The sequence below is a fragment of the Tripterygium wilfordii genome, chromosome 1, assembly GCF_013401445.1.
Source record: "Tripterygium wilfordii isolate XIE 37 chromosome 1, ASM1340144v1, whole genome shotgun sequence".
Taxonomy (NCBI): domain Eukaryota; kingdom Viridiplantae; phylum Streptophyta; class Magnoliopsida; order Celastrales; family Celastraceae; genus Tripterygium; species Tripterygium wilfordii.
In genome coordinates, this window is record NC_052232.1 from 1826913 (window position 1) to 1852632 (window position 25720).

General features: G+C 36.2%; 3 protein-coding genes across 4 annotated transcripts; all 3 read left to right on the forward strand.

Moving 5' to 3' along the window:
- The first annotated feature begins 4391 nt into the window (after positions 1 to 4391).
- LOC120001241 (CBL-interacting serine/threonine-protein kinase 7-like) lies at positions 4392 to 5957 on the forward strand. Its single transcript, XM_038849465.1, has one exon. The coding sequence runs from the start codon at positions 4464 to 4466 to the stop codon at positions 5772 to 5774; it is 1311 nt and encodes a 436-aa protein (XP_038705393.1). The 5' UTR covers positions 4392 to 4463; the 3' UTR covers positions 5775 to 5957.
- A 5039-nt stretch (positions 5958 to 10996) lies between these two features.
- Positions 10997 to 12444, forward strand: LOC120001709 (photosynthetic NDH subunit of subcomplex B 5, chloroplastic). 2 transcript variants are annotated; one of them, XM_038850140.1, is made up of 5 exons: positions 10997 to 11275; positions 11381 to 11441; positions 11655 to 11717; positions 11807 to 11865; positions 11987 to 12444. In XM_038850140.1, exons 1-5 carry the CDS (start codon positions 11021 to 11023, stop codon positions 12215 to 12217), a joined length of 669 nt encoding a protein of 222 aa, XP_038706068.1. In that variant the 5' UTR covers positions 10997 to 11020; the 3' UTR covers positions 12218 to 12444. The 2 variants fall into 2 exon arrangements, with proteins under 2 accessions (XP_038706068.1, XP_038706076.1); XM_038850148.1 differs by having other exon boundaries at positions 12144 to 12444.
- Positions 12445 to 14570: 2126 nt separating this feature from the next.
- On the forward strand, positions 14571 to 24757 carry LOC119981064 (putative ion channel POLLUX-like 2). Its single transcript, XM_038824079.1, has 24 exons — positions 14571 to 14671; positions 14883 to 15000; positions 15523 to 15641; positions 15742 to 16028; positions 16892 to 16963; positions 17095 to 17170; positions 17276 to 17374; positions 17465 to 17619; positions 17719 to 17823; positions 18025 to 18111; positions 19493 to 19577; positions 19665 to 19812; positions 20335 to 20411; positions 20501 to 20581; positions 22077 to 22262; positions 22336 to 22449; positions 23010 to 23102; positions 23196 to 23322; positions 23384 to 23460; positions 23584 to 23631; positions 23706 to 23775; positions 23861 to 23934; positions 24330 to 24440; positions 24522 to 24757. Exons 1-24 carry the CDS (start codon positions 14636 to 14638, stop codon positions 24621 to 24623), a joined length of 2547 nt encoding a protein of 848 aa, XP_038680007.1. The 5' UTR covers positions 14571 to 14635; the 3' UTR covers positions 24624 to 24757.
- Positions 24758 to 25720: the final 963 nt, after the last annotated feature.

Genomic DNA, 25720 nt, shown 5'->3' on the forward strand with positions numbered 1-25720 from the left:
AAGTTATTCTAAACCGATGTGAGATCTTTAGCCTAATCATATCAGTTGCACGTTAAAAAGAAACTTGAGAATGTGATGTCGATATGCTGATATGCATATAAAATGTTCTCCTTATAATCGTCCAACTAGGCATACTTGTATGAGTTGTATCTAATGAAGTCTTGTTATTGGTCCAAGTAGACAGTGCCATCCAACCAATCGAACTCAATGACAAACATTTATACATATACACTACATTAATGCATAGTTGTTGTTTGAAAACTACATTACATTGCCTAGTTGTTGTCTCATTACAACTAAATTTATTCCGATATTTTCAGCATATATAGAAGCATTAGTTGTTTATCAAAGGTAAACTAATACCTACGTAAGTGCTTCGCTAATCAATATTAATTAATTTGCATTCCTTGTTAATTAGGTTTGTGCTCTATAGCCACCTTAATTTCCTCTAGTGATGAAGGAATCAATGGTTTGCTCTTGATTGTTAGGTATTAAAAATCATCATTTGGAATTTTAATGAAGACATCATACTTAATTCCCCAAAAGAGTTTGGGGACGGGATAGGATTAGAAACCCATGACCTAATGGGTGAGTGATCACTTGCATGCAATGTGATTGCCTAATGACTCACTAAGGACATATTTACTATCTCTCTCTCTCACTAATATTATAATATGTTGTGAGAAATTTGTCATTTCATTACTCCTCCTCTACAAGATAATTATATTCAATTAGTGGGGTGGTTAATTTAGATCGTTTGAGTCTCCTTCAAGTAACTCGATAAATCGTAGGGTATTAATATGAAGAGTTGCACTCAAATCTCTCAACTATAAACCTATAAAGATTCATGTCCAACAAAATCGGGCGGCCATGTTTTCAATGGCAATTAAGGAATTGCGTATCTCCCACTATATGTCAAAAGTAATATTGAACTCATGATTAGTATAAGTTAAGCTTTAGCACTTTTTATTTAATCAAGCATAGCAATCATAAAATGTACGCGTATCAATTGGACTTGTTCACTTTAATTGTTAATATTATTATAACCTAATAATTTAGGCAAGATCCAATCATCCAATATATTGACTTCAATGGACGTTAGCTCTCTCAAGTTAGTGACCGCAATGGCCCCCTCCATTAGTTTTGTAATGAAAAGTGAGAAATAGTTCGAATTAAGATTGGAAGGGCCATCAATTAGATTTGCAAATCATTATTTTATTTAGTTTTCTCTCTTTTTAATTCTTAATATTATTATAACCTAATAGCATTGTTTTGTTGTGTATATTATTATTTTTCGTTTCAAAAGGAAAAACACTCAAAATATATAATGTATATATATATGTCTTGCTTCTTCTTCTTCTTTTTTAAACAACCAAAGAGAAAGATTATCTTAAAATTATCTATTTTTCTTAAAACAAAATGATTTTATTTTAATTTGATTTCACCATTGGAAGGAGGAAATTTGATCCAACTAATTATGATTATATTAATTGATATGACATATATTTTGAGGCACATTAATATAATATGGTGATAAACATTTCATAACAATATGTTATCATTTAGCACATCTAATAAACACACATGACTTGACACTCTGAAGTAATGATGATGTTGACCATGGTGTTAAAGGTGTATGATAATCATACTTTTCTATCAAAGTTCAATCATTTTTGGAGACATGAGCTCACACGTGAATTTTTTATGAGTTTGTCTAACATGTGTAGTTTGTGGATTAGTATACAAACTCAATAAATTATATCCAATACACACTCGAAGAATAGTAAATGAAAAGGCAAGTTGAGTAGAAAATAATATGTCTAAATCATACCAAAGATGTTTGATTTTTTTTTCTCATTATGTGGATCTTTACTCGATCTAAATATTGACTTGTTTTCTATCGAATATTCTATATAGTATATGCTCTACTTGATTATTGATTCTTGGCGTTCCAACTTCCAAGTCTAAAACAACCTCAAAGCCCCCAACCTCAATTATTTTTATTATTTTTGTCATTTTTTGTGTGCCCTCAATTTGTTGCCCTACATAGCTTTCTCCTCACTATATTATTTCTTCAACGGTGGACCCTACCATTCTCCACCTAACAAAACAGGTCACCCTTCGATGACGTGGCAAGTTCTCATCCGTGCAGCTCAACCCAATTGCCATGCGCGCGCAACAGCCTCCACAAATTACGTAACAAAGAGAGTGCGACCTCGTATCTTACGCCAGCCAACACAAACTTCTCGTGAGTTCTCGGCCGCTCGGTGACTTTCTTAGCATTAAATTACAAATGTACCCTCACTCTACGTCACTATTTTGACCTCACCCACGCCAGTTGTAATAAGTCAATACTAATCTTCCTCAAAATTATGTTTAAAAAATTACTATCCCCTATTAAAAAAAAAAATTTGACGTGAAACTTACTCAACTCTCCACTGAAAAATTGGCTGATAATTTCGGGTCACATGAAAGACCCTGCAATCCCTATAGACTAATTGAGACCTGAAACGAGATCCAGTATAGGAGATAACGCATGGTGATACTTGCATACGCTAAGCAGAACAATGATCCATGTCACAAATTATGCTAATGAAAATATTTATGGGACTTGAACTCCCGACCTCCTGTTTGCGCTAAAAGTTAACGCGATCAAATTCATCATCTCAGTCAACGACTCGTTGTTTTCTAAATCTTAAACACTAAATTTTAAATTATAAATACTAATTTCTAACTCTAACACTCTAATATATCATTTTAAAACATAAAATTATAATTTAATATGATTTTAAAGGGGAATTGTATCTAAGAATGAGAGTCGCTCACAACTCCTCAATTTGACCCCGTGAATCGGTGAGAGGTTGAGGTGGAGGTGCAGGGGTGCTACTGCTAATCTGACTGCACCATGCAAGTTGCGTGGAAAGTAGCAGCAGCCTTTGAAATATTTTTTTTTGTGGAGATATTTTTTTTTGTTTGGTTGTTAGTGATGGCCAGTTAAGTGCTTGTAATAAAGATGCATGACCCCACTTTTCACACAAATCAATCTGGTCACGAGAGTCTCCCCTTTTTTGAATGGACAGAAAAAAATATCACCAAAGTTAATGATATTCGTTCGACTTTCATTTCAATGGGGATTAGTGATAATACATATATCTTAATTATGTGCTAGCTTTACATACGCGGTGAGATTACGTAGTGTCTGTTTGCTGCATTGAAAATCAATCAAATTATTCTATCGAACGGATCCATATTAATTGTGAATGCACGGTTGTGCTTTTTCATTACAAAAGGCTCATTCCAACTCGTGTTCTTACACTAATTCTGTTCCACTGTTGGGAGTTTTTTTTATGGCGGATCACTGGCTATATGCCAACGGATCGGTTGACAGCATGCCTCCATTTGGTGAGGTGTCAACCGCTAGCGAGTTGCACAGCGGTTTTGCTGTGAGTGACGCCTCACCAAACAAGTGGGATATGTGCAATTCTTTTGAATATATTTTTGAGAGGTTGATTTAACTATATGGCTCGTTTGGTTCACGGATTTGAAGATGAGAATGAAAAAATAATGTTAGGAAAGCTATTTTTTGACACTCTATTTTTTGTCAATGTTTGTATCGTATTGTAATTATACTTATTGTTGTTTTCTTTAGTCATATTAATTATTTTACATTGTATGACATATTTAAATTTAAAATAATATTTTAATTTGAATATCTAAATTAAAAATTGTACAAATGGAAAAATAGATTTTTTTTTTGTTTTATGTGATCATATTTAATTAATGAGAAATGAAATAATAAAAAAACATATTTAAAATACATGATTGTGGAACAATGTCCAAATTACGTGTTTTTCAAAATGATATTATAAGTATTTAATTAAAAAAAAAGTGAAGATGAGGATGGGAAAGGGAAATTTCTCTTTTGGTAAAATTCAGTTTTCTAGAATTCCAATGATTCTACCAATCAAACATAGAAATCATTGACAAAAGGAAAAACTCATATTCCTGAAAAGTTGGATTTCACGAACCAAGCGTCACCTGAAAATGAATCATCATTGTTTAAAATACAAACGCGATCATCATATTAACATCTTACGAGAGTTAATAAAAAAAAACATATTTGTTGCTGAACAAATAGAATTAAAAATATCTCAGACCATTTGAATAATGCATAAGGTGTGTTAGCCACCGATAATTAATTTCCAAGTATTTAAAACCAAATTTATACAAAATTAATGCCTCCCCTAAAATGTAGCAGAAAATATTGTGTATTTAATATTTATGAAAAAGAAGACAAAAAGGGTAATTTCGGAAACAAATGAAGGAAAACACCTGGAATCTTGTGCCCACTGACTGCTGCTCTCCAGCTATAAAAGCGAAACCCTCTCACCCCGCACCAACCCGTCCCGTGCACTCTGTGGGTTCAATCTGCGTGCCTTCCGGACCTCACAACTTACGCACCCATGACGGCTGGGGCCCCACCTCCACCGCCTCCACTTCCACCACCATCCGCCTCCACACTTCTCAACAAGTACCAGCTGGGCCGCCTGTTGGGCCGAGGCAGTTTCGCCAAGGTTTATTTGGCGCGATCCATCGCTGAAAACACTCCGGTGGCCATCAAAATAATCGACAAGAGTATCCTCTCGCTGGATCCTTCCATGGAGTCTCGCATTACCTGCGAAGTCTCCGCCATGCGCCGCCTTCACCACCACCCGAACATCGTCAAAATCCACGAGGTCATGGCGACGAAAACCAAGATCTACCTCGTCATGGAACTCGCTTCCGGGGGCGAGCTCTTTTCTAAGGTCCTCCGTCGCGGACGATTGAAGGAATCTTCGGCGCGGATGTACTTCCAGCAGCTCGTTTCGGCTCTCCACTTTTGCCATCAGAACGGCGTTGCTCACCGCGACGTGAAACCGCAGAATCTGTTGCTGGACCAGAACGGGAATGTCAAGGTCTCGGACTTCGGTCTCTCGGCTTTGCCTGAGCAGCTCAAGAACGGATTGCTCCACACGGCCTGCGGTACGCCGGCGTACACGGCGCCGGAGGTTGTAGCCCGGCGGGGATACGCCGGGGCAAAAGCTGACGCGTGGTCTTGTGGAGTCATCTTGTATGTATTACTTGCAGGATCTTTGCCTTTCGAGGATAACAACCTCGCTTTGATGTACAAAAAGGTTCACCGGAGAGAATACAAAATGCCCGATTGGATATCGAGGTCGGCGCGATCGATAATCTATCAATTACTAGATCCGAATCCGAATACAAGAATGAGCATAGAAGCCGTAATGCAGAGTTCTTGGTTCAAGAAATCACTACAACTGCCAAGCCAAGACGGCTTAATGGATCAAGCAACCAAGCCTAGTACTAAGCTAGAAAACATTGTGACTAGCATGAACGCCTTTGATATAATATCGTTGTCGTCGGGGCTCGATTTGTCGGGCTTGTTCGAGGCGACTTGCAATAACTGGAGAGGAAAGAGGTTCACGTCGAGGGAGTCATTGGAGAGAGTGATGGAGAGGGTGAAGGAGGTGGGAGGGAAATTGGGTTATAGAGTGAAGGAAGGGAAGGGTGGGGCTATTGGGTTGGGGAAAGGGAGGGCAGTGGTGGCGGTGGAGGTCTTGGAGATGGCTCCGTCACTGTTGTTGGTGGAGATGAAGGTGGTTGGGGACGGTGGTGAGGAATTTGAGGACAAACAGTGGTGGGAGTTAAAGCAGGGGCTTGAGGATGTTGTTCTTTCATGGCACAGCAAGGAAGCCATTGTTGCTGCAATTTGAAATGTTTAACATTGTTCTTGTAGTTGACTTTCTTCTTTGTGACTCTGAAAAGAGAAAATCGTCCATGTTAACTTGTACTGGTATGATTTGTGTTCTAGGGTGGTAGTGAATTTTGCTGTTTTGATCTTGTAAATGAAAATTCCCAACTAAGTTGAATTATGACTCCACCAATTGTGTTTTCAATGTTCATTACGAAAGTAAGCAATATGCCTCAGCAGCATACATGACTCCATTTCCAATCGTAATGATAAACGGCTCATCTCGCCATGACATTTGCATTACCGTTTATACATACATCACTTAACACATTTTACTTCTGTCCGTATTCAGAACTTATAAGAACATTTGGCGCAAATTTTGGGTTACAAATCATTGCCAGGCATCATCTTCATTATCCAACCCAACAACAGAAGAGAGCTGAAATCCACTGCTGCAAACCAGGATGAGGAACCCTCTTCGCTGTTACTTCCAACTTGCATACATCTTGCTTTGAAAGTTCACACTTAATCAGAACGAGTCCCAAGTGATTTGAATGTACGACAATCATGAGGTTAATTGAATAGCAGAATTCATCATTTCCTTGAAGGTTCCTGACGCCTCTTTGAACCTCCCATCTTGGAAACAAAGGCACTACTCATACTCAGGTTACAGAGGAAAATCTTCAATTGAACCATCCCTGCTAGATTAATTCCAAGAAATTTAAAAATAAGACAATTTGGGGCATAGTTTTGCATTTCCAATGATTTCAATGTTGAAACTCATAGCAAAAGAAAGGAGTATTTTAGTGAAGGAAGTCACCCACTTGACTTCAAGCTCACCAGCTTAATTACAATTTCAAAAGTGGTTTAGCAGTATTTCATTCCAATTCCAAGCTTTCTAGCATCTGATGACCTCCCAACGCAAAATCAAATATTGATAAGAGCCTCCAGTAAATGTAGCCAAACACTCAAAGACGTTTTGATTATGCTTACAAAAGCAACAGGTATTATACTCAATATAAAGCTACTAGCTCCCTATTGTTCAAAAGTATTCTTGCCTGCTTATGAAGGCTTGAAGGGCTCTGAACAAGCAATAGCCATACGACTGAAGTTGAGGAACATCTATTTCTTTCTTCAAAACCTATAAACATCAAAGCAAATGCCACGTTGAAGAATTCAACTCATTGTCTATGCGGCTCTGCAAGAGGCCTGAAGAGTTGGAAATGAGATTGGGAGAGTAAATCGCCAAGACTAAATATCAGTATAGCTTCAGCAAACAATGTGTAGAATTTCTTAGACATTTAAAATTTTGGTAGCAATCTTTTAGCATAAAATATTGTCAACACAAAAAAAGTGAACCACGAAGAGATCAATTTTCAAATGTTTGCTTTATGTTCTCAAAATTTGCTGGAAAACTTTTCTCTTGCATTTTACATGGCCAAAAACAATATGTATGCTGTCAAATAATAAGCTCAGCAGGATATCTTCCGGTAAAAAAGTTGTAAGAAACTTTTGTGGCTGCACAGAGAGCAAAATAAAGCGGTTTCACTATGAGAAATCACAAGTACTTAAATCTTGTCAAAAACTAAGAGTCAATGAACTAGTTGAAAGATATTATATATCCATCTAAATATTTAAATCCAGTCATACATAGGATCGCTGTCAGGAAAAGAGAAGAAGAAATAGAAAGCAATTAACTAGAGATGGAATAACACACCTAATAGCAATATGTAAGCAAGAATGCTGAGAAAGAGCAACATATATGCAAACTGAACGCTTCAACACATATGCAACTGCAAAGGAAAGGGAAAATTGAAATTGAAAACGGAAAAGGGATAAAAAATGAAATCAATTTCAGATCGAATAGTAAAATACAAGATACAAACACATATTAAACCCAAACGGTGAAACGGTTCGTGACATTGAAGAACCCAAAAAACAATCAATGCAAAATCAACACGTAGAAAACCAACACCAAGGCTAGGGGATATTAATACGAGGTCTTCAACACTAATAAGTAACTGGCGCTGTTTATATATTGAAACACAACTTTAATAATACCATATTTATCCGGGATGTGTCTTAATTACCTTCTCCACTGTTGTGTACAAACAGACTCTGAAAACTGAACCCCACAACGGCCATTACGCAAGTCAACTATGGAAGGGCATTCCAATATATGATTTCAATCGTTAGTCACTATTCCATATCATAAAACCGTTGATTATGTGTAAACTAGTGTCGTCAGTTTCATTGTCGTTTGCAATAGTTTCGGTAGGGAGAAAAAGACACAATCCAAATCCTACCACTTATAGAAAAAGAACTTTGTATTTGATGCAATTATTCTCACATAAATTTTATGAAACACCTAGTACCCACGATTCCTTATAGAACAATCAAATACAAAAGACACCTATAGACCAAAAAAGTCAGAGGAAAATCAAAATGGCTAATTGGTGCGGGTAGTTGGTGATATGCACTTTATTAGCATGGAGCGGGTTTTAAATTTTATTTCATTAATATCTTAAGTTTCTTAAAAAGCTTAAAAAATTCTAAAAATTATACATGTGTACAAGCAAGGGATCTATATAGTTAGAAAGTGCTAAAGACTAATTATAAAATAGTTTTGGTCGTATACGATACCGTACATGGCATAAATGCTGGATAGCAAAAATATTCTTGGGAACTGGTGCCTCGTTGGTTATGCGTAAAGATTTAAAAGATCAAACGTGAGTGTTGGGAGGTGAATGAATGGTCTTATATCCAACTTTCGGAAAGTTTTGAATTCGTAACTAATTGAAATTGTTCTTGCACCAACCAAGCGTGGTCAATGCCTTGATGGAGATATATAATTCATTATGATAGAGCGGGTTTTGAGTTTTGTTTCAATAATATTTTTTACTTCTTAAATAGTTTAAAATAAATTTAAAGTGCTATACATGTTCAGGGATCTATCACGACTCACAAGCAATAGATATTAATCATGAAATAGTTCTTGTTGGGTACGACACCATACTAAATATGGTGTTGATTGTTGGATTGTAAGGAATTCATGGGGATGCCATTGTGGCATAGGTGTTTATACATATATAGAAAGATGGAAAGGATTGATGTTCGGTGTAAGTGGGATCCATCTGAGGGTAATATATTTGATTTTCGATAAGTTTTAAGTCCGCTATTTATCGAAATCGTTCATTCTTTGTTTTTATTTTTTTTATGATTGCTTATTCAGTTGTTTATGGGTTTGCAATTTGCATCCTTTTTAGATGCATCTGTTACATTTTATTGGTTTGCTTTTATTTTAATGTTACATTTTATTGGTTTGCTTTTATTTTAAAGTTATAAAAGCTTGATGACCTAGATGAGGTGAGACTGAAAATGGAGAAAAATAATCTTTCGTGTGACCTCAAAATGGTTTTTATTCATAAATTCAATCCCTAAATATTTGAGAGTAAGACATAGATGATAATAATTTCAGAACAAGAACTAGATTGACTTACCTTTTTTGGTTCATTTTTTTTATTTAGAAAAAAAAATCCTCCAAAACTCATACTATAAAAATAAATTGAGAGGGAGGAGAAAAAAGAGGAGAAGGAGAAAGGTTTGACCTAACCTCACTTTGGGTTCAAGGTTCACACGATTACACGATTTTGTGCTTTAAAGGGTCTTCAAGTGTTTGAGGTTGGACAATATTTTATAAATTACATCACTTGACTTTCATCGAACGATCTGAGACTTTTACCTATTACCACTCACCTACACTTGTAGGCTTAGTTATGAGAGATTCAATAAGTGTATTATATAGGTTATGGTTCTTGTGGTACCCCTCACCTTGTGGGGGTGCTCTATCCATAAGGAAATCTTAAAGGTCCAAAAGATGACCCAAATAGGTGGAGGTGTTTTCTTTTAAAAGATTGAGCATATTGTTTGATATTATGAAATAATTTGAAGAAATTGAGAAGGATGAGAGGAGAAACCAAAATGATATGTGTCCATAATTTTGATGTCCATAATCTAGGTGGCATGAGGAGAAGTGTGGGGATCATTTTGTATTATGGACATGTAATATTATGGACATGTAGTAGTAATAGGTGAGAGAGGTTTGGCCCAATCCAATATACTTGAGATATTGTTTGCTCTGAGTCAAGACTCACGCAATTTTGTATTTTAAAAGGGCTCTGAAGTGTTTGAGGTTGGACAATATTCTATAAGCCACATTCTTGGTTTTCACGAAGCGATGTGAGATTGAGTTCAACATGACAAAACAACTGAGTTCAATGAAATAAAACAAATGTAATTTATCTCATTATGTCAACAATTAGGGGTCACCAAATGATCCGTAGATCGAGGGCTAGCCTAACCCGCGAGCTAAAGCCCGAGAAGGCTCATAGGCGGGCTTGGGCCTTAATTTTTTGTCAGATCAGGCCGACCCGGCCCAAAGCCCTAAACATACTACATTTTCTATATTCTCGATTAATGGGACCTTTCAATCTTTTTCCTACAATCTCTTACATTGTAATTCTACAATTCTTTAAATACAAACAGTTCGTCAATTTATGGCATCACGAAATATGATACCTGACTTCAGTTTCACCAAAAAGATACATCACCCCTCCCTCCCTCTCTTTCCTATTGGGTGCACTCATGCGTTTATATGTATATTTAATTATTTATCTCCATATTTGTACATTTGTCACATGGATACAAAGTGGAATACTAGTGTTGTCTGGGTTAGTTAGGCATACTGTCTTCACTATGTCCTCTGATGCATACATTATTTTGTCTGGGTTAGTTAGCGTTCTATCTTCACTTCTTCAAACTGAGCCCGGCTCATTTGTTCGAAGTATGGCCCAAAGGCCCGTAGCCCAATTCGAAACCCAACTCATCTGGGCCTAGTCGAGCCTGGGCTGTCATTTTCATCCTAAACCCAGCCCAAAGTTCAAATGGTCAATCCGAACTTTGGCATTATATTTTTGGGTCAGGCCGGCCCAATGACGACCCCTATCAACATTGTACACGTATTAAACTGAGGAAGGCGAGAAGGAAGGGAACGCTATGCGAGCTCGCGCGAGTATTTGAGCGTGGTGGATTGGTAGAAGGATACCACGCATTTCCTTTTCTTCCAAAACGTGGAACACCATCATTGGTCTGTCGTTTTAATTTTTGTAACAGACATTGATCTAAAATGTTATCCAAACCGTTGGGAAATTACAAGGCGCGCATCGATGGTTTATAAAGAAGCGTTAAGCTGCTAAATCTGAATGAGAAATGGCATTCTCACTCTCAGCTCTCGCTCCCAATTCAATCCCCAAAATCAACTCCATAGATTCTGAAACTAGGGTTAGGGTTAACGTTTTGAAACAAGCAATTCCAAATCCCATTCATGTCAAATTGTATGGAAAGTCTTGTAGTAGTAGTAGTATTAGAGGCAGCCTTCCGAGGCTGAATGCAGGATTCCATGAGATTGAACCCGACATCGACGAAGATCCAACTGATCGCTGGGAAACTCGCACTGTTGGCCCTGTATGATCATATATGCTTTATATCCACTGTTTTACCCACAAACACATGCGTGCAAATGTCTCTTTGTGCTGTTTTAAGCGTCCTAATTTGTGTTTTTGATTTCAGGAAGAGTTTGAGTACGGGAAGTGGGACGGGTATCATTCTTATGTCGAAGGCGAGGATACAGGTACTCTGTTTTTTGGGTTTTTTTCCAGTTGTGGAAGATTTTGATTTGGGTTTTATTCCTCATATTCTGTCATTGGAATTTGTTGATAATAATGTGCGGAGATTCTGCAATTTCTGTGTCAAATGGGTGTTTGGATTATTGGCTACTTCGATGATTTAATTCAATTGATTTAGGGTTCGTCATTTTTTGTATTGTGCTGATATTCTCATTCAGGAACAATGTGGGAAGCATTGTCTGCAGAATATGCTGCTTGTGAGCCTCCTACAGGTTTTCAAGGTATCATGAATTGTGAGAGACCCTTGAGAGAGAAGTTATGGCCCATGGAAAAAAAATTTAGACTTGATTGACTTCAATTATTTGTGCAGGAATCATGTCATGGCTTTTCCTTCCAGCAATTGCAGCCGGGATGTACTTCAATGCTCCGGTAATTTCGAATCTTGATTAATAAACCTTGATACGTACGATTTAATTCTTAAAATCCCATTATTGATGGAGTAAAAGTGCCTTATGTAGCTAGTACTTTTCTGTCATATCTTGTCTTGTAGGGAGAGTACTTGTTCATTGGAGCAGGGTTGTTTACGATAATATTCTGCATAATTGAGATGGATAAACCTGCAAAACCCCACAACTTTGAACCCCATATATACAATATGGAGAGGGGAGCTCGTGACAAGTTAATCAATGATTTTAACACCTTGACAGTATGGGAGTTCAATGACAAGTATGGAGACCTCTGGGATATTACATTGAAGACGGATGACATAATGAAAAGATGATTTCCTGTCTGAATGGAACTGTTATTGTAAATTTGTAACTCTAAAGACAACACGAGTATGGACGGTATAGTGTTTCCTTTACTGAATTCAGTTTCTATAATTCAGATTTTCTGTACGCCAAACTTTTCTATGTTGTATAGCCAATGAAATGAGGAAATGGCCAATTCTACAAGCAAGACGTGTTTCTTCTCCTATGATTTTGTTTATGAAGCAAACTGGCATGGGATTCAGACTATAAAGTTTATTCTGAGGTATTATCAAACTTTTGCTAGCAAGTTCTATCAAAATGCTTGAACTCTAAGTCTCTAACCTGCATTTTGGTTTGCAATCTGGTTGAATCATGCTTTGGTTGCCGTATTGCAAAGCTAAAATGCAAAGTAAACAGAACAGCCGGAAGATAAATAACTTTCAAGTTTTAGTTTTTCTTGGTGAGGAACATATCACCACTCACCAGCAGTACTATAATACACTTTCCATGTTCAGGCTTGGCCTACATAGACATCCTTATTTGTGACTTTTCAAGTATCATCGGTTCAATATAGTATTCCACTATTTTCTTTGTTCTTCTTTATCTGTTTGTTCATAAAGTTTCCTTGACTAACATGTTCGGCTCACCCTACCTCCTTATTTATTTGTTTTGGGACCTGTATACGACGTGGTATTGATAGACCTGTTACTAAGATGTATAAGAGGATAGATTGTCCTCTGTCAAAAAACTGCACGATCTGGGATTCATCTGTCCGGACACTTTGTTGGGTGTCTGGACATAACCTGTCCGGACACCTCCTGCTCTGCCAGCAACCTGCACTTCATAAACCAGCAAACCAGCACTCCAAACCTACACAATCAAGATCAATTATACAATTGTTCCCTCATTTTGGGGGTCTAGTATTTGTTGATACTTATCAGTCTGCAATACATCCATGAGCACACAAGGCCACAAGTTGTGCACAAGGACATCAAAAGCAGCAACATTCTATTAGATTCAAGCATGAGGATTAAAATAGCAAACTCTGGACTGACAAAATTATCAGGATGCAATGCCATTACAATGCACATTGTTGGAAGTTGGAACTTGTATCGGGCAAAAATGGATGTTTTCTCATTTGGGGTGGTTTTGGTTGAACTAATTGTATCGGGCAAGGAGCTAGGCTGTGGATGGAGAGGGAAAGGTTTTGTTGGCAAAAATTGATGGAATTCCGGATGGGAATGAAGAGACTTCCATGGATTGATGAATGTAATGACTGTTGCCATTGCTTGCTTAGATCCTTGAAAAAAGGCCTACCATGGTAGACATATATTGTTTGTGACTTTAGCATGCAATTATTTAGTTTGTCCACTTATTTCTCATCTAACAGACCTTTCAATGCACGAGTAAAGAACTAAAGACAGTGATAGGACTCTGCATATGGAAGAAAACAAACTAGTTGGAAAAAAAAACACATACACATAAAACACGTTGCTCGACTATCGTTGCATGACAGTGTTGAATAAGGTCTGTGTCAAATAATTTATAGCAATGAGTTCTCTTACGAAATAACAAATATAAAAACAAAAATATAAAAATTATATATATCACCCATTTTTTTTTTGCCATCTCCATCCATATCGCGAAATTAAAAAATATCAATTAATTAAAAATGTTCTTTTCCAAGGAAGAGGACACCTTTTATAGTTTCTTCTTTTAGTTTTTTCTGATTTGTTGCTAGTTGGTAAATCTAATCTACAATAAAGAATACATAAGGTTTCATCGCACTGTCTTCTACGGAAATGAGGTTTTTTCACCACACGATCTCCTATGGTAATGAAATCATGTTCTTCTCATCTAGCTATCGTGGATTCCTTATAACACTGATTATGAGGTGTGTTTTACCGACGCATATGTGGTGCACAGTGATGAGATTTCTAGATCTGATGGAGATACGTCTTTTTTTGATGAATGGGAAACCAAGAATCTTGTTCAAGTTTAGCCGGAGATAGTGTTATATGGGTACATCTCGGTGTTATCCGGTGTTAGTTTGGTGTTTGTTCTTCGATTTTGTAAATTCCTAAACTGTTAACGTGACCCTAAACGGTTAAATGTAACATTTGTTATTAGAGAATCAAGTGTTGAGGTTTAAATTTTTTATAAAAAAAATAAAATAAAATAAAAATGTTCCATCCTAGTGATCAGTGGCTCATGTAATAGAAATTGAAAGTGACAGCCAGCCATACAAATCGCTTCAATATTATCCCTTTTGTCTTGGTGTGTCACGTTTTCGGCATGCTGAAATTAATATTCCAAATCTGCCCCGGCTCCTACGATTTTTCTCCCCCTTTTCCCTCACAAAAAAAAAAAATTATACTCATCTGTTGAACATTGAACCGTCGCTTCTGAAAAGACGCCATGCTACTGACTCAGTTGCAGAGCTCGCAGCCATGTCTTCTACCACCTCGAGTTCCCCCGACGATGAGGTATTCTTCTGTTTTCCTCGCACTTCATTCATTCATGCACATTCAATTCATTACTCTTCAGTATGTTTCGGCCGCTTCGTTTGCATGAATTTAGAAATGGTGTTTCTCCGGATCAGTTTCCGACGGACTTCTTGATCGTTTCTTCTTATTCTACTTCTTCTTAAACGTTTATTGAGTGATTGGAGTCTAATGCCGTGTATTTACTCTATAGCTCGTATTACGAGAGCTTCGCCGTGAAATAAAACTTTTCAGGAATCTAATGCCATGTGGCTTTTGGTGGAATAGGTCTTCGGCTTTTCGTGCAAGTAAATTCAGGGTACACAATGGAGGTCAGCTTACTAACTTTAAACCAAGAGATTAAATGTCAAGGAATATGTTCTTTTTGGTGATCCTATATATCTTCAATGTATAAACTCTGTTTGTTAAATTGAATTCCAAGTTAATAAATATTTGAGGTTCTCTTTGTTTGCTCTATTGGATTGGGCTGTATTCACCACTTCTTGATTTGATTTACTCTTATTTTGTTTTTATTCTGGCTTCTGCGTGTACTGATGCCTGTTTTTCCTCCATGCTGACCATAATATATAGCTACAAGTGTTCAGCAGATCTCTGAACTTAATTCCAATATTGACGGGCTAGGGATTTAGCCCTAATGTACTATGCACTTTAGCTGTATGTTTGTTGCTGAGTAAGGTGTGTCAAGGCCACTGCTGCAGTTACGATGTCCCTCACATCGATTTCTGGATAATGGTTTAAATTTTAACTACTAGTTCCGTGGTTGCTACAGTTAAATTCCTTGTCGTATTCCATAAATTTTATTTTTTTTGGTCTGTTTGTATCTCTTCCTGCAGCGAAATGGGATGCTAGTTCTCAGAGGGCAGGGAGTAAGATGGATTGTAGTGCATGTGTGGATGTTTCAAATGATTTGACTGTCAAATTCTTTAAATTGAACCAGTTCAGTAGTTACCAGGTGAGCATTAACTTGAACAAGTAACTGCAGATAAAGAAAAAAGTAAACAATCTGTTATCATCAGTTGAGAGTGTATTAGTGTAATCTCTTGTGTTGGCAGGTTCACCTATCTAATCTTGCTATTGGATCCGTGTCATTGCACTTCCTACTCAAATTTATGCGATTAAGTTTAGTAAATTCATTGGCAAGGATGGTCCAAGAGTTGCTTCCTTGTGTAGTTGAGAGTTTTGGGGCTTCAAGTTCATCTTTTGCTTGTATATCTAATTCTTTGAATAAACCCGGGCCTCTAAAGTTGGATATTTCCGTGCCTTCAATTCAAGATATTAGATGGAGCCTTGCACGGTTATCATATTTATATGACATCCAACTTGAAAGAAATGTTTCCACGTAAGCAAAGTATTTCATTTTCTTCTTTCTTGATCTTAAGAAATTAGTTAATCTATTTATCAAATGTTTTGGTTTGCCTGTGTCATTTAATTGAAGTCTAGACTAAACGTTATCTGAATGACATCATATCATCAATACAATGTAGTTATAGTTTAAAGCATAATGACATTATATTGTTTTTCCTTGAACATAGATGTGTAATTAAGTTTAAAAGGTTCCTGTTATTTTTTTAATGTGCTTTGAAGATTTTCTAGGGATTGTTTTGGCTTTTACTACTTTTTATGAACTTTCCTCATCTGGGAATGTGATAAGACTTGGCAGCTCTTCAAGGAATGGCAGTGCCAGGTTTTAATTGTCTTTTAGGGTTCCAGTCTCGGGGTAGACTCTAGAATGCGATCAGCATCGGCTTTAGTTTCAGTTCGTTTGCATATGAATTAGACTTAGAAAAATGGAAACAAGAAGCTCTTGTCCTAGTGGAAGCCTACTCCTTCGGACTCAAACCAAGGCAAGGTTCGCATCTCCTTTCATGGTAATAATAATGAAAAAAAGCATGACTTATCAAAAAAGAAAGGCTTAGAAAGAAGGTCTGATCTTAATGATAAAACATTATTATCTTCCCTAAACAGATGTTAATGAGCAATGATCTACATATTGATATCTGATATCTGTGCCATTTAAGTCAGCATTAACAATAGAATTACTTGTAGCTAAATTATGCCTGTCAACCTGGAAAACTATCCATATTGGTTTCCATATGCAGCTTTCACATTTCGCGTATGCTTCGTAAATTTCTTTCTGAAAATTGAAAATTCTCCTTATGTTAGCCTTCATTTGCTGATTCATTTGTTTTACTTTGTTTCTAGGTTTTCTTTAGTGCTCCTTATATCATGCTTCTCTTTTGTTGTCATAGGGGGTTTTCTTTTCAAAAAGTTCAGGTAACTTGCAATCTTTCTTATATTGCATTGGTCTATTGGTAATTGGTTTTTTTCCCCTTAATTTACTCTTGATGCATGATAGGCTCATTCTTGTTTGCTCATCTGGATCTCTCATATGTTGCATGATGCAGGGGTCATACTCATTCTCTGGAGGACTGCCTCTGGGAAGCTTGGGCATGTCTTTGTTCATCAGAGACACATCTAGAAGTGTGATTTTCCATAAATTTTCTCAGTTTTTTTCGCTTGGTTGATATTCTCTTTCAAAAACAGGATTATAAGCACTAAGAACCATATACATATGTTGGTCTGCAGCAAAGAACACGAATTGAGCGTGTTATTGGTTTTATTCTTGCTATATGGGGAATACTGTTCTACTCTAAACTATTGAGCACAATGACAGAGCAGTTCAAGGTAGGTTTTTGAAAGAAATGCTACTTACTGAGTTACATACTAAAGCTCACTTATTTGCAACTGGCGTCCATAAGACTCTTGTGTGGGCAGAATACTATGCAAAAGCTCAGGGAAGGGGTTCATATGCAAGTTGTGGAGACTGACCATATTATTATCTGTGGAATAAACAGTCATCTGACTTTCATACTGAAGCAGTTAAACAAATATCATGAGTTTTCCGTTCGCTTAGGCACTGCTACAGCTAGGTAATAGGTTCTCATACTGCCATATGTTTGGCGTTTCAGCATTGGATATAGAAATATCTTCTGTGATTGATTTCAATTTACACGTGCATGTGTTTATAGGAGGCAGAAAATACTTCTTATGTCTGACCTTCCAAGGAAGCAGATGAACAAGCTAGCTGAAAATATCTGCAAAGATTTAAACCATATTGATGTCCTTACGAAGAGGTAAGTTGTATGTGTATGAGAGAGTTGTTCAACAAACCTTTAGATTTGTTAATACGTCAGAAAAGTTGCCTGCTCTCAAATTGTAAATACTATATGCATAGTAAAATCTCTTTCATTACATTAAGGCATTGTCATTATGAAACTCAACAAAACCCTTATATTTGCTTCCACTTCTTACATTTTATGCTTTCACTCATTCAGCTGCAGTCTTAGCTTGACAAAATCATTTGAAAGAGCTGCGGCCAATAAGGCACGTTCCATAATTATACTTCCAACAAAGGGGGATCGGTAAGAGCTTGATCAACTTGCAAATCTTATTTTCTTTATTCTTACTTTCAGTTGGTCAGTTTTACCTTTTATTGTCAATAATCTTTAAGTCTGGAGGTATATTGAAGCTATTTTGTTGCTGAGTACTATGAGATGGCTTTGAACTCCAAGTTTACCATAGGAGCAGTAAAATTGCTAGTGACGCTCGGTACAAGGCTGTTATCAAAGACAATGATGTAAAGGTGTAAATGAAAGTTTCGAACATGTACTATGTAGAGATGCTGGTGCTTTGATGCCAAAAGATAATAAAATTCAAGTAGGACATGGAGGCCAGAGAAGACATAGGTGGGAGTAATTAAAACAGAGATGGTAGCTTTATATTGGAACAAATGGTGACTAATTCCTTTGCGAATTCATGTGAAAGTAAAGTTTTGATTATGATGATTGATTGTCAAATAGGAGAGGTGAATGTCCGTCCCAAGATGTATTGAAACTTTCTCTTCAGATTGACATTCGTGAAGTTACTTTTAGAAGCAAAAGACATAAAAGATAAGCAACTCCCATACACAAGGCTCCCACAATAGGTAAGGTCGGGGACATGCAGATGTACGCATATCTTTCCCTTGCATAATATGTGGAGTGGTTGTTTCCAGGAATGAGATGAAGGGAAAGACATGTTTAGATTAATTTCTCATAGTAATGGGTGTCATTTGGCTCATTTTTAAATGAGATATCAGTTATTTCCATGCTCGCCCTTAATGATGCAAAAAGTTTAACAATTAAAGAAAAATGCTCAACACCGATGATTTTTAATGTATTTATATCAGAAATATTTGATGCTTTTACTTTTTTACCATACGTTTTTGATTCTTGCTTTTTTACCATACGTCAATGTTTTTGGCTGCCCAAGTTTTTTTAAATATTATGGGAGTCTTATATATAAGCTTTAATAAGGTCTGACCTTATGCAATTTCTCGCTGTCTCATATGGTTTCCTTTACAACGCACTTTGACCACCGCAGGCTTGTTAATCAAGTAATTCCTTTTTTATTTTATGACCCAGAAGGGTTAACATATTACGTGGCAAATTAGAAAACATATGATAGAATATATGTATTATTGCGAAGTTGGTCGTTAACAGCCATTTGAGAGATGAATGGCGGTGACTGTGACTCAATAATAACCGTAGTTGCCTATGCAAGTATTAGTTATACCCAGAATCATCTGCAAAAATGCAGGGAAGGCCAAAGGGATGTTGGCTCTGAGGACATATGATTTACAGCAATTGTGAATTAGAAATATTCTTGCTGGTGCATTATAATTCTATTGGTTTTCTACCCACATAAGTACTTATAACTACTTCTGAAGAGATGTATGTTGGTTTCAAATCTACAATTGATCAGGTATGAAGTTGATACTGATGCATTTCTATCTGTCCTGGCTCTTCAACCTATTTCAAATATGGAATTAGTCCCTACCATTGTTGAGGTGTGTTAGTCTTGGATACTTTAAAATGGTTCATAATTCTTACTATGCATAAAGTGAATTTGATTTTTTTTGTCCTTCAAAATGCAGGTTTCAAACTCCAAAACTTGTGAACTCTTAAAGTCAATTTCAGGATTGAATGTAGCGCCGGTTGAAAATGGTGCATCCAAGTTATTTGCTCAATGCTCTCTGCAAAAGGGGCTTATAAAGATATACAGACACCTGCTTAATTATCAAAGTAATATGTGAATTCTCCATCAATGTTGTTATTAGGTTGCTTGCTCCAGAGGTAGATAAATGAAATCTTTCTTCCGCAAAAACCCTGCTTGAGACTCTGTTTTTAATAGTGAAAAGGTACCCCCAACAATCTCTTTCACATCCATGCCAAACTAACTTAGGAACTGATATTGAGATTCCGCTGTCATTCCCAGGATCTCTCTCACATTCCGACAACAAGAAAAAACCGACTTCAGTGTTTCATTTGCACCCAATTCTGCTTTGTATTATGTTGTTTAGCTAACATTTTCAAATAACTAGCACTTAAACATCTCACTCCTCTGAAACTTTACAAGGCTTTGATCTCAGATTTCTTTTTTCTTTTTTTAATATTGGATTTCTTTGTTTAAGAAACCAATTCGTAGTAAAGGAATGATAGCCCGCTGGTTAAATCCATCAGGGTCAGTATCAGGATCAGTGGTGCATTTTTTATTGATTTCTTGTATACGAGAAGACTGATTTGTATACTGTTTACTCTTTGCAGAAAACATATTTAATCTTTGCAGTTTTCCTAAACTAGAGGGAACAAGGTATAGGCAGCTAAGACGTGGGTTTCAAGAGGTGATACAGCTGTCTAATGTAATTTCTGCTTGTGGAATTCATGCAGTCTTGTGATGTTGATATCTTACTTGAAATGGTTATCATTGCAGATAGTTGTTTGTGGCCTTTATCGGAATGGGAAGATTTACTTTCATCCAAATGACAATGAAGTCCTGCAGGAAAATGACAAAGTATGCGCATATGTTTATTGAGATACTTACTGTTTTCTTTTCTTGTTTGAAATAGAGAAAAAGACCACCACCTTAATGGCGTTTAGCAAGATCAAAAGCTTGCATGAATATATATGATGAGGAAAACCCTGGAAGTGTGTCTAATTGACTGTATGGATAACTATTCTCTACACAACTTTAAAAAAAGCATTGGAGAAATTTCGGTTTTTACTATCCCAATTCCACGCACACAAATGCATGGGGTTAAGATTAGTTACTTTGTCATTCAAACCAATAAGTTAACTTGTTGGGTTGGGGCATTTCACATCATTTTTAACATATTCTAACACTCCCTCTCACGTGTGGGCTGGACAATCCGATGGCCCAACACGTGCACAATAAAGGAGGCACACACTAAGGCTCTCACAAAGGCTCACACTTGGGGCAACAATAAATTGGGGGTTTAAATTGCGGTTGCTAAGATTTGAACCCAAGACCTCTCGCTCTGATTCCAAGTTAATATTATACCATATTATAACACATGGGAAATAAAAGGAAGAGATAGCATATGCGTAATCGTGCTATATATTGAAAATGACAAATTTAACTGGTTTCTTTCTCTACCTATTGGCGTTGCATAGTTATATATATGAGATAGCACGAGTAGTACAGTTATGCAACATACTGGAAAAATAACGCTGAACTGGTTTCTTTATGTACCAGTTCTTATTGCTCAATTATAAAACATTTTGGAAAGAGTAACCTGAACTGCTCCTCTATAAGTACTTAGATAGTTATTGTTATTATGTATGTTGCTTCAAATTGTCTGATCAAATGCTCCTGATGAGTGTTCACTGTAAGAAATTTGCATCTTCTTGATCCCAAAGGAAGATAAAGGAGATTACTTGTTATGAAGACTGTTATAATAAAAATGTATGCTGTAAATTGTTAGTGGTGCAAGACTTTAATTAGAATGGCCAAGCAGCACTAGCCAACATCTCTCAAATGATGCAGCTGATTCTCATAGTAAAGCAGTATCTGGTGCCTGTTTTTAACTGAAATGTGGATGTTGAGTGCTTGAATAGTGTTCTGGGTTTAGAAGGGCGGGTGGGGGAGGGCGCTCGAAGAGTTCAATTCTTCCTCTTCTTTAGATACTGAAATGATGACAGAAATAAAGGGAAAAATAGTCTGTGGGAGAATAGATACAGACAGTGGAAACTAATTTGTTGGCCGACTTTGTTATTCTGGGGAGTGGAGAGCAAACAATAAACTGCGTCTTCATTAACTCTCATAAATTCTTTCCTATTCTTCTCAAAGTCATGGTAAAACCCACTGTTGAATGAGACATCTTCTCTTTGTTCAATGGATTCAACTTTATAAAAAACTTGAAGTCCAATTTCTGATCTCTCACCAATATTATTTCAAAATGTTCAGCTTAACTAATTGTTTAGTCTTAGTCTTTCTTCCGTAATCCTACATATGCACTTCCTGACAGTGTACTGCTGTCATCATGTAGGTATTGTTCATTGGACCTATTCATGGGGAAAGTTTACCACTAGTTGGATACTCTAATGCTGCCGAAGGAATTACTATTTCTGACCTGAAAGTTCCAGAAAACCACGGGGATACAAATCATGATGCAGATTTTAAAAAAACACGACTTGAAAATACAGTTAAACGCCCCGACAAACCGGGGTCAAAGGTACAAATTTTTGCAGAGTTAAACAATATGCTTTTGGTAATTCAAGTCTGAATTGTTATCCTGTTCAATACAGGCATCAGATTGGAGTCAAGGACCAACAGAATGCATTCTTTTGCTTGGGTGGCGACCAGACATGGTAGAAATGATTGAAGAGTATGATAATTATCTTGGACCTGGCAGTGTAATTGTATGTTCTTTCTATTGACACCTTCATACTGCCTCTTATCTATGTTATGAGTTGATAGAATTAGAATGATGGAAATTTGTCATCTTATCACAATTGAGGTGTACTAAATTAGACTGCCTATATCTCCACTTTCCTCATAGGTGCGTGCTGAAGATTTTTTTTTTTCAGTCATGAAGTGATCAGTAATCCAGTATATAGTTCTTTTATTAAGAAATAAATTAGAACAAAGGCCAAAAGGTAAAAGACTTGAGCAAAAAAAAATTACCAGTTTAGAGAAATCATACATAATAGTAAATAGATATTTAGGTTAGTCACCCGCTGATTGGATGTCATCCGAAGAGTACTTGGATTGTCAGCCAAAGCTTGTGGCTCCGGCATCTTCTTTTTGATCATTTTAGCCAGATTGCTGAAATCTTTAGTTATCGATACGGGGGTTTTACTGTGGTCCAGTCACCAGTAAATTGACATCAGATTGACTTTTGAAACTCTAGATTTAATTTTTCGTAACTTTCATGTTCTTATGCACACAGTTTTTAACATTGGACTCCATGCACATGCAGGAAATATTATCAGATGTAGCATTAGATGAGAGAAACAGTTCAAGAGATGTTGCTGAAAAAGGCGAACTTAAAAACATTACGGTTTTCCACAGGGTACTCTCTCACTCCATCCAGAGCATGTTATTTGCTCCCCTGGAAATTCTTTTCTGTTTCCATGTGAGTTTAAGTTCTTTCCATATGATGCAGATTGGAAACCCCATGAACTATGACACCTTAAAGAAAACCATTGTGAATATGCAAAATTCCTTCAATAAAGGAGCGAATATTCCCTTGTCAATTGCTGTTGTATCTGATCGAGAATGGCTTCTTGGAGGTAAAGATGTGTGATGTTTTAGTTGTTGAAGGTTATCTTGTATTAACAGTTCATTTTTCAGATCCGTCCAGGGCAGACAAGCATTCAGCTTATTCTCTTCTTCTTGCTGAAAGTATCTGCAATACACTTGGAATAAATGTGAGTCTGGTTCTAGTAGAATAGGTGGGCCGGCCCATTGCAAAATCCTCATTTCTGATTATGAAGAATGACTTTTGAATTCAGTAATTTCAAAATTAAACTAAGATGAAGAATGTTTTGCAGGTGCAAAATCTAGTTGCCGAGATTGTTGATTCAAAATTGGGCAAACAAGTACTATATTCTTCAGCCAACTTGTTTGTTACATAAACATTCGTCATTTTGTTGAACTTCTGTACTCTTTGCAGATAACAAGAATCAAACCGTCCCTGACTTACATTGCGGTAGAAGAAGTAATGAGCCTTGTAACAGCTCAAGGTCTATTTTTCTACTCTCGTGCTAACCTGTGTTTTAATTATTGCTGTGCTCGTATATACAGGGTAATAACTGTTGAATATTACAGTGGCAGAGAACAGCGAATTGAATGAAGTGTGGAAAGACATTCTGAATGCAGAGGGTGATGAAATATATGTGAAGGTAACTCCTGATTTATCCCCCTTAGTTTTATCCAGATGGGTAGTCCTTAAGATACTTCTATCAGTCTTTGGTTTGCCATTAGAGGACTAATGATAGGGTAGCGCAGCGCTTAAAGTTTGATCCTTTCTTGAGTTTCATTAGCAAAAATCTTATTTGGTCATGCTATGGAACATAGCATGTTGTTACAATTCCTCTACAAGTTTTAACTAATCATATTTGGCAAGAAGGGATTTTCTTTCATCAAAAGAGGCTGAGAAGTAAATCTAATAGAATCACTTTTACATAGTTATCGAAACTAGAAAAAATTGGTACTGGCAACCCTTGATCTTGGAAAGTATTAGTATAGCTAAGAAGTAACCCACTATATATATTTTACCTGTTGTTTCTTCTTACAGGACATTAACCTTTATATGAAAGAAGGGGAGAATCCATCGTTCTCCGAGCTTACTGAAAGGGCGTATTTACGGAGAGAAGTGGCCATAGGTTATGTGAAAGACAACAAGAAGGTATAAAACCTTAGATTTGGCTCTGAAGAGTTTTGCTGAAAATATCTGATTGATACCTTACTATACTATTTGCTATTACAGGTTATTAACCCAGTTCCAAAATCCGAACCTCTCTCCCTTCAATTGACAGACTCTTTAATTGTTATATCTGAACTTGAAGGAGAGCAACCCATCATACTTTAAATTTGTACAGTATCTATTTCATCAATTTTGCCCCACCGTTTTAATTGTTTATGGGCTTTGATTGATGATATATTGTAATGTTTAAGAAACTGCCTCATAAGTACTTTAGCCAAAATCTAACAAAGTTTGGACTAGTTTCCGTTTTGTGGTAGAAATATTTATTGATGGATTACAACGTTTGGTATGCAAAATATTTGTTGGAATGGAATAGGAATAAATTATTTTTTGATTAAAATATCCTTATTTCTTCATAAATTTTAAAATATTATATGATTAAAATATTTCTATTTTTTATTTTTAAAAATATTATTATATATGTTTTATATATTTTAAAATATAATATGATAAAAACATTTATATTATAATATTTTTAAAATATTATTATATATATTTTAAGATTTTAAAATGTAATATAATTTTTAAAGAAAATATATTCCAATAAGTATAATTATAATATTATTTTTGGTATGCAAAATATGTGTGAGATAGAATGACAATGAAATGTTTGTTGATTTATACCTTTTATTAATAAGGGTATAATAGTAAAAATGCAATAGTTACAATTCCCATGAGGAGAATGACTATTCATAGGGTAAGGTGGGAATGACCATTATCACCAACAAAGTAAGAACCATCCTATTACAATGCTTCCAAAATCAACCTAACATAAGAGTGGTAATAAAGTAGTGTAATACCCATTATCATTCTTTGATTAAAGTGGCAATCAAACATAACTTTATACTTTCTCGGAAAATTTTTGAAGCAAAGGTGATGAGTAGCACAATTCATCATGCAGGAATGCATGTAAATATATCAATTTTGTCCCCAATTGAAGAACCAAGAGGAAGATTCGAGCGAAATTCTGGGAATTAGATTAGCAAAAACAATATTTCCTCTGAATTATTACGAAGAATTAAAATCTAATTGACTTTATTTTGTGACTTAAAATTGTTTTTTTTATTTTATTAATTATTTCAGGCAATCAGGGACAAAACTGAAAGGTAAATAAAAGAAAAAGGTGGAGGGGCCCGATTGGCACATCATCGGTTTCACGTCCGTCGGGCCCACAAAGCCCCACAGCGAAGCTTTAATAGCAC

What these genes read in the sequence shown, in the direction of transcription:
- LOC120001241 (XM_038849465.1), top strand. Translation starts at nt 4,464, where the DNA reads ATGACGGCTGGGGCCCCACCTCCACCGCCTCCACTTCCACCACCATCC.
- LOC120001709 (XM_038850140.1), top strand. Translation starts at nt 11,021, where the DNA reads ATGGCATTCTCACTCTCAGCTCTCGCTCCCAATTCAATCCCCAAAATC. An exon ending in TGTCGAAGGCGAGGATACAG is followed by an intron (nt 11,442 to 11,654) that starts GTACTCTGTTTT and finishes ATTCTCATTCAG; the next exon opens with GAACAATGTGGGAAGCATTG. An exon ending in GCCTCCTACAGGTTTTCAAG is followed by an intron (nt 11,718 to 11,806) that starts GTATCATGAATT and finishes TTATTTGTGCAG; the next exon opens with GAATCATGTCATGGCTTTTC.
- LOC119981064 (XM_038824079.1), top strand. Translation starts at nt 14,636, where the DNA reads ATGTCTTCTACCACCTCGAGTTCCCCCGACGATGAG. An exon ending in ACCAGTTCAGTAGTTACCAG is followed by an intron (nt 15,642 to 15,741) that starts GTGAGCATTAAC and finishes TTGTGTTGGCAG; the next exon opens with GTTCACCTATCTAATCTTGC. An exon ending in GTGATGAAATATATGTGAAG is followed by an intron (nt 23,935 to 24,329) that starts GTAACTCCTGAT and finishes TTCTTCTTACAG; the next exon opens with GACATTAACCTTTATATGAA.